Source organism: Moschus berezovskii, chromosome 3 (genome assembly GCF_049115385.1).
Source record: "Moschus berezovskii isolate FMDL1 chromosome 3, NW_MosBer_1.0, whole genome shotgun sequence".
Lineage (NCBI taxonomy): Eukaryota > Metazoa > Chordata > Mammalia > Artiodactyla > Moschidae > Moschus > Moschus berezovskii.
This window is the reverse complement of record NC_142462.1, coordinates 80,217,032-80,226,122: the sequence shown is the minus strand read 5'-3', so window position 1 is coordinate 80,226,122 and position 9,091 is coordinate 80,217,032. Positions and strand designations below refer to the sequence as shown.

Genomic DNA, 9,091 nt, shown 5'->3' with positions numbered 1-9,091 from the left:
TATTTCTCCCGGCAATCTTGATTCCAGCTTGTGCTTCTTCCAGCCCAGTGTTCCTCATAATGTACTCTGCATATAAGTTAAATAAGCAGGGTGACAATATACAACCTTGACGTACTCCTTTTCCTATTTGGAACCAGTCTGTTGTTCCATGTCCAGTTCTAACTGTAGCTTCCTGACCTGCATACAGGTTTCTCAAGAGGCAGGTCAGGTGGTCTGGTATTCCCATCTGTTTCAGAATTTTCCACAGTTATAGAGTTTTGCCAAGAGAACGCACTGGTCATAGCAAACACCCTCTTCCAACAACACAAGAGAAGACTCTACACAGGGACATCACCAGATGGTCAACACCGAAATCAGATTGATTATATTCTTTGTAGCCAAAGATGGAGAAGCTCTATACAGTTAGCAAAAGCAAGACCAGGAGCTGACTGTGGCTCAGATCATGAACTCCTTATTGCCAAATTCAGACTTAAATTGAAGAAACTAGGGAAAACCACTAGACTATTCAGGTATGACCTAAATCAAATCCCTTATGACTATACAGTGGAAGTGAGAAATACACTTAAGGGACTAGATCTGATAGAGTGCCTGATGAACTACTGACGGAGGTTCGTGACATTGTACAGGAGACAGGGACCAAGACCATCCCCATGGAAAAGAAATGCAAAAAAGCAAAATGGCTGTCTGAGGAGGCCTTACAAATAGCTGTGAAAAGAAGAGAAGCGAAAAGCAAAGGAGAAAAGGAAAGATATAACCATCTGAATGCAGAGTTCCAAAGAATAGCAAGGAGAGATAAGAAAGCCTTCCTCAGAGATCAATGCAAAGAAATAGAGGAAAACAACAGAATAGGAAAAACAAGAGATAGCTTCAAGAAAATTAGAGATATCAAGGGAACATTTCATGCAAAGATGGGCTCGATAAAGGACAGAAATGGTATGGACCTAACAGAAGCAGAAGATATTAAGAAGAGGTGGCAAGAATACACAGAAGAGCTGAACAAAAAAGATCTTCACGACCAAGATAATCATGATGGCGTGATCACTCACCTAGAACCAGACATCTTGGAATGTGAAGTCAAGTGGGCCTTAGAGAGCATCACTACGAACAAAGCTAGTGGAGGTGATGGAATTCCAATTGAGCTATTTCAAATCCTGAAAGATGATGCTGTGAAAGTGATGCACTCAATATGCCAACAAATTTGGAAATCTCAGCAGTGGCCACAGGACTGGAAAAGGTCAGTCTTCATTCCAATCCCAAAGAAAGGCCGTGCCAAAGAATGCTCAAACTACCGCACAATTGCACTCATCTCACATGCTAGTAAAGTCATGCTCAAAATTCTCCAAGCCAGGCTTCAGCAATATGTGAACCGTGAACTTCCAGATGTTCAAGCAGGTTTTAGAAAAGGCAGAGGCACCAGAGATCAAATTGCCCAACACATTAGGCAATTAAAAAATCACTGCTTTAGCTGATACGTCTTTCCCAGGTTGCTATCTGTTTAAACTACGGCATTTAATAAAGAAGAGAGGCTGCCCTTAACTCACTTTGTGTGACAACAACAATAATATCATGGAGAACCAGTTTTTAAAAAGCACAGTTAATCATAATTCATCCTTGGAAGATAACTGGGAGCCAAAACAAATTGTATTTTTTAAAAAAGGCTCCAAAACCTATTTTTACACACTGAAAATTCCTCCAAAATCTCAGACAAGAAGATGGCGGTGAACATAAGGTCCAGGTGCTTGCTGTTTGTTGGCCCAGGGCCGCCTCCTGGCCTGGGGCCTGAGCACTGCACTTTGGCGCTCCCTGCCCTGTTGGGTTCAGCCACCAGGGAGAATGGCGGCCAGAGAAGACCAAGGTTGGGAGAGTTCTTCCCGACTCTGGGCTGGATTTTCTGGCAGAGACGGAACGTCCCTCCACTACAGCTCCTCCTCTCCTCAGAGCTCCAACTTCTGCAGGGGCGGTTACAACTCTCCAATGTTTCTAATATGCCTTAATCCTGCTAATAGTCCACAAGTAGACTGTTCGTTAAAATCTCCTGAGCTACAGAGTTGGCTTCTCTTTCCTGAAGAAACTCCAACTAATCAGTTGGTAATAAGAAACTCCTGACTGGCACCAGCTAGGGCCCTGATGTCTTGATTTGCCGGTCACTGATGGACATTAATTATGTTAATGCAGATATTCCATCAGTACTATTAGATAATACAGCTGAGTTCATAAACTAAAGGCCAAGAACTTGTACCTTCAAATTTCATTGTCTTCTTCAAGTTGAAACCATAGGACACTTTCTTATCTATTCCAACAATGGTCAACGTTAAAATAGTCTGAAGTTGCCTTTTAAGATTTCCTTTAGTGTTGTTATTTGGAATAATGTTGATCCTTCTTTAATGGCAGGTTTGATACAGATCAACAGGCAATGCAATATACATATATGAAAGTTAGCAATAATTCCACGATGCTTAGATGCAAACATCACTGCTGCTGCTGCTAAGTCGCTTCAGTTGTGTCCAACTCTGTGCGACCCCATAGACGGCTGCCCACCAGGCTCCACCATCCCTGGGATTCTCCAGGCAAGAACACTGGAGTGGGTTGCCCTTTTCTTCTCCAATGCGTGAAAGTGAAAAGTGAAAGTGAAGTAGCTCAGTCGTGTCTGACTCTTAGCAACCCCATGGACTGCAGCCTACCAGGCTCCTCCGTCCATGGGATTTTTCAGGCAAGAGTACTGGAGTGGGGTGCCATTGCCTTCTCTGGCAAATGTCACTAACTCTCCTCAAAATGTATTTGATAGTTTGTTTTTTTCTTAAGCCAGGATCCAATCAAGGGTCATGAGTGGCTTCTGGTTGTCTCTTTAGTATTTTGCGGGAGGCAAAGGCTTCATGTGTGTAACTGTGCGATCCAGTATATGTGTGACACTGTAATCATGTGAACTAAAATCAAATGGAACTTGAGGGAAGGCTAAGTGTTCAGGGTATTGCAGAGGACACAACTTGGGTGTAGGAGGAGATGAGTCAGCCATTCATCAGGGCCATTAAATTAGTGTGGGTAATCAGCATTTTCCTTTTTCATGTTAGGACACACAAAAAAATAATGGTATTCCATAACATGCTGGGTTGAACAGAGGGGGCTTCTTGGGGGCTGTCTGGAGCTCCAGCTGCCTGAGGCTCTTGTCCCAGGGGTGGGGGACCTACATTTGCAGTATACCTTGGAAATGTTCAGATCAAAAATATGGCAACTTTTGCCAAAGTTTCCAGGCTTCTTTGTGTCCTCAGGTATTTTTTTTTATTTCCAACCCCATCACTTTAGTTAATCATGTGTGTTTCTCCCTTAAGACTCTCAGCTAGAGTCTTGCTCTGTCCCATCAGCAGCCACATATGCCCATTAACCTGGAAACACAACAACAGGGGCAGCCTTTTGCCATGTTGTTTATTCAGTCAACTAGCTACACGTGGGGGAAAAGCAAATTAGAGCTTTTCGGGGAGGCCTGGGCGGATGAGTGGAAGGCTGGAATTTTAAACAGAAAATAATCTTATAAACAGTTAGATGAAAGATTTACAAAATCCATTAAAAAAAATAGTATCCTCTGAGAGTAAGAGACAAAGATAAAATATCATGACAAATAAATTAACAACCCCTGATCATTGCATTCCTCAAAACCAAAGTTCCTGAAAATGGTCTGCATTTCAGACTGCTGCAATTTGCAGATACTTATATGGTCTATATTTCCAAAAGAGAAAATAGAGACAAACACCAAGTAACAGATTAATACAATGTAGGGAAAATTGAGCACATGAAAATAGCTATCATTTGGTAGCAAAAATAGAGTTATGCCAATATTAATATCAAAATTAAAGACATTGAAATAAATTATGTCAATACGACTGCTTATTGCTCCTATTCATAACTAAAAGGTCTGAGGAAATTCTATGATAGCTGGAAGGCATAATAGAACTTACAGAATAAGTTTTAGATCTACAACAAGTTTCAACAACCAAATAGAAACTTTTATCATTTTTCTTTTAGTATTGACATTATTAATGGTAGGACAAGGTCACTCATCATAAATCTGGAAAACACAGGACAGTGCTTGAAGCTCAAGTCAATGATTTACTGGAAGTAATTAAAAATAGTATGTGAGAAAAGCAGCAGCCCAAATGAAGTAAATTTTATTTTTTTTAATGGTTTGTCTATTTTACTCTCCCAGAGAGTCAATAGGAAGCACATAAGGCCGTGGGGGCTGTCTGGGCATTCTGTGGGGATAATCACAGTTGTCCTAAAATGAACTCCGTCTGTTTAGTTAGTACCAGAACCAGCCTGGCTTCTAGGAGGTGAATGACATGGAGAAAGAAGCCACACTAGGCTTTGATTATTACATTTGATTCCAGGAAATACCATCCTAGGCTTTGGGACCTGGGGAGGGAGTGATCTGCCTGGCTACACAGGAGACTGTGGCCCCTTCCTGGAAAGCATCTCTTGCAGCTTGGGACAACCAGCAGGGGCAACAGCACCACATTACCTGCAGTGTAACGTGGGAAATTTGACAGCACACGGTCCCATTTCCAAGAACAGATGTGCAGTTCACCATACATTTGGGATGGGATGACCAGGAATGGAATAGAGGTTACAACGTGTACCTTCAGTGATGAAGTGACTGACATTATGTAATTGGGAGACTCAAAATCCGGAAAAGTCAATTCTGCCTCAGTTCTCAAACAATGCCATGCTTCTGCTTCCTTCATCTTAAGAATGTCCTTGAGATACAAATTAGGTTGAGAAGGTGCTTTTGAGAATGGAGACTGAAGGAAGAAAGATGCTACTTCCCCCTCAAGGGAATTTAAGGATTATAATAGGATGTATCACCAAGCCATTTAAATGTCAGAAAAACCCTTTATAGCGGTGGGTACTAACAGGTTTTAAAATTGGTATACATATTCAAATTCATCCACACTCCCATCTCAAATGACTACAAAGGTGATGTTTGGTCCCTTGATACTTGTGATTACAAAATGAAACATAAGCTCAATTGAAATAGCAGCACTGGGACAATTAAAGACTTGCCAAAGACCGCATGACAAAGCTACATCCATTCAGGCTGCATGTTTTGTTCTTGTTTTGAGCCAACCTCTGCCGCAGTCAGTATTAATCAAGTTCTACATTTACCTTCACACTGTGAAAATGAGATTTGTTTTTCCCTGGAGTACTCTTAAAATCTACAGGTCTCTTCTTCCTGTCTGTGAGCAGAATTCAGATATAATTTCAGAATTCTAATGAAAATGATATTCTCACTGTGTTCATCTTGACGTCTTGATAAAATAGAATGAAATGAAAGCAATATTTAATGAATCGCATATTATTTTAAAATGCTAGTTACTTGCAGATTCCAAAAGGCTACTGATCCACTTTAACTCTATTTTGAAAATGGAATACTCTAATTAGTTGTTTGTGTGACACTGAAAAACAGCGCATGCTTTTTTCCATTACTTATTTGATTTTTCACTCATAGCATTCTTTGATGTTATTTAAATATCTAAAAGTGTTTTCTGGAGAAATTTTTTTTTACCACATCATTTTACTTTATATCCCACAGGATTATTATGGACTTTAGAGGAAAATGCTTAAAACTCAAGCTTTGGTTTTAAAGTAATATGGGCAGAAATTGGAACTGCTTTGATGACAGAATTCAACTACTGCACATATTCTATTATTATAATCAGAAATAACACATTCAAAAAGGCAAAGTTTCTCCTTTTGGTAGTTATAATCTGTATCATTCAAGACTGCTGCAAAACTCACAAATGAGTGATAAGAGTTAAGAAGAAAGTGTAGGAAGGGAATAAGAAGACATTTAAAGCTTTATCAGAACACAGCACAAAGAACTCAATTCTCTACATTTTTCTATAAGGCAGATGGTCAAACTTTTTAATACAAGATCTAAAATACGTTGCTTATTAAGAGGTAGAAAATACCAAACCAGTATTTAAGGAAAATGTGTTGAGTTACTTAAAACAATCAGCTACTTTATTAAACTTCTGGAAAGTCAAACTGCCAGGTGGAATGCCCTGCGTATTTTAACACTAAATTGGGTCATTCCATACTCAACAGAGATGTGGGCAAATAGTGGGAGAGGTTGGGGTGGAGTAGGAAAACAGTTTTTTTAACTTGTAATGAATTTAACTCTAAGGAGAAATTTCCTACTGTCTGCCTGGGACTTCATTATGATATTTAATAAATAGGGATTTCTCAAATTATCAACATTTTCTCTGTATGATTTTGCACATAGGCAATGAAACTATAGGGAGGGATGACTTCAAATGTTTCCCTCTTCGAGAAGGTACCACACCCATATTATACAAAACCATGCATCTCACTAATCTTTACCATTCTCTCCAGTCACTGAAACGCAAATACGAGTACTCTTCATACTCCAGCATCAGCAGAACTGTTCTGTGTGAGCAATTTGAAAGCTGTCTGAGGCAAAAAGATACCTGGGCTACCAAAATAAACCTGGGTAGCTTATGCATGGGTGAGTAACCATAGGTATTCTTTTTTCTTAATGCACCTGGGAGAGATGGATTTTCTTTACAACCTAATTTTATAAGGCATAAATTTAATTAGAATTTTCCTAACCTTTGGAAAATTAGTGTTAAGGTTTCTTTTTTAACCCACACATTAACATTCAGTCTTTTTTATTAAATAGTTTACATATAAAAAGAAATATCAAGGTGTTCTACATTCATATAAACAATCATGATAACATTTGAAATTGTAAAGAAACCTACTGAAGAAAATATATACTTAAATACAACGCTAAGCTAAGATGCACAAGTGATCATTCTAGATAATATTGTTTAAATATATAGACACAAGATGGTGGCTTCAGAAAGCAAATGCAGAAGAAGCACAAAGATGTCTTGTTCTTTCTTCTTTCACCACAAGACAGGATGGTCCAGTTTGGAAAAACCAAAATCTTTCCTAAGTTCCAAATAGGTGCCGTTGCTCACCCAAGAGTCATCAATGGATTTCCTGTGAAAGTGAAAGAATTCGTTGAAGGCTCGTGACAAGACTGTCATGTCTCTATTTCCCTTTTCAGTTCCTCTCTGCCCTGCACAGCCCTCCACCCCTCCCCTGCTGCTGCCCATCCAGATTATCATTTGCATCTGCACGCCCTGTCCCTGTGGTCCAGAACTGGACTGTTTAGCTACTTCTGACTTCAGCTTCTCGAACTTACAGGCTGTGAGAAATGGTACTTCCAAGACAAATGGGAGAGGGTACAGAATATATGGCTGGGATGACAGCCACCACCTTTAGTATGACTATGTAAATGCTGCAAATCAATCAGGTTGTTCAAATCAAGTAATTAATTAACAGTAAAAAGGAAAGGAATTGGAAATCATCACAGTCTAGAGTTAACAGCCTTGGTTCACTATTTGACTAGATGTTCAGTTCAGTTCAATCGCTCAGTCATGTCCGACACTTTGCAACCCCATGGACTGCAGCATGCCAGGCTTCCCTGTCCATCACCAACTCCCAGAGCTTGCTCAAACTCATGTCCATAGAGTCAATGATGCCATACAACCATCTCATCCTCTGTTCTCCCCTTCTCCTCCTGCCTTCAATCCTTCCCCAGCATCAGGGTCTCTTCTAATGAGGCAGTTCTTCACATCAAGTGGTCAAAATATTGGAGCTTCACCTTCAGTCCTTCCAAAGAATGTTCAGGACTGATTTCCTTTAGGATGGATTAGTTGGATCTCCTTGCAGTCAAAGCGATTCTCAAGAGTCTTCCCCAACACCACTGTTCAAAAGCATCAATTCTTTGGTGCTCAGCTTTCTTTACAGTCCAACTCTCACATCCATACATGACCACTGGAAAAACCATAGCTTTGACTAGATGGACCTTTGTTGTCAAAGTAATGTCTCTTTTTTAACATGCTGTCTAGATTGGTCATAACTTTTCTTCCAAGGAGCAAGTGTCTTTTAATTTCATGGCTGCAGTCACCCTCTGCAGTGATTTTGGAGCCCAACGAAATAAAGTCTCTCATTGTTTCCACTGTTTCCCCAGCTATTTTCCATGAAGTGATCGGGCCGGATGCCATGACCTTAGCTTTTTGAGTGTTGAGTTTTAAGCCAGCTTTTTCACTCTCCTCTTTCAATTGCATCAGTTCCGTTCAGTCTCTCAGTCGTGTCCAACTCTGAGACCCCAAGAACCACAGCACACCAGGCCTCCCTGTCCATCACCAACTCCCAGAGTCCACCCAAAGCCATGTCCATTGTGTCGGTGATGCCATCCAACCATCTCATCCTCTATCGTCCCCTTCTCCTCCTGCCTTCAATCTTTCCCAGCATCAGGGTCTTTTCAAATGAGCCAGCTCTTCGCATCAGGTGGCCAAAGTATTGGAGTTTTAGCCTCAACATCAGTCCTTCCAATGAACACCCAGGACTGATCTCCTTTAGGATGGACTGGTTGGATCTCCTTGCAGTCCAAGGGACTCTCAAGAGTCTTCTCCAGCACCACAGTTCAAAAGCATCAATTCTTCGGTGATCAGCTTTCTTCACAGTCCAACTCTCACATCCATACATGACCACTGGAAAAACCACAGCCTTGACTAGACGGACCTTTGTTGACAAAGGAATGCCTCTGCTTTTTAATAGTCTGTCTAGGTTGGTCATAATTTTTCTTCCAGGGAGTAAGCGTCTTTTAATTTCATGTCTGCAATCACCATCTGCAGTGATTTTGGAGCCCAGAAAAATAAAGTCAGCCACTGTTTCCACTTTTTCCCCATCTATTTGCCATGAAGTGATGGGACTGGATGCCATTATTTAGTTTCTTGAATGTTGAGCTTTAAGCCAAATTTTTCACTCTCCTCTCTCACTTTCATCAAGAGGCTCTTTAGTTCTTCTTCACTTTCTGCCATAAGGGTGGTGTCATCTGCATATCTGAGGTTATTGATATTTCTCCCAGCAATCTTGATTCCAGCTTGTGATTCCTCCAGACTAGCGTTTCTCATGATGTACTCTGCATATAAGTTAAATAAGCAGGGTGACAATAAGCAGGGTGACAGTATACAGCCTTGACCTACTCCTTTCCCAATTTGGAACC

The 9,091-nt window shown here is 40.6% G+C and overlaps 1 protein-coding gene across 6 annotated transcripts in view; it reads right to left on the bottom strand.

Annotated features, from left to right (window-relative positions):
* Positions 1–3,403: 3,403 nt before the first annotated feature.
* Positions 3,404–9,091, bottom strand: part of OSBPL3 (oxysterol binding protein like 3) — a 211,202-nt gene continuing 205,514 nt past the window's right edge. For all 6 annotated transcript variants that reach the window (XM_055421004.2, XM_055421002.2, XM_055421008.2 and 3 more), the window contains one exon: positions 3,404–7,017. In XM_055421004.2, the coding sequence (XP_055276979.2) occupies positions 6,921–7,017 (97 nt within the window). In that variant the 3' untranslated portion in view covers positions 3,404–6,920. The remainder of the gene's footprint in view (positions 7,018–9,091) is intronic.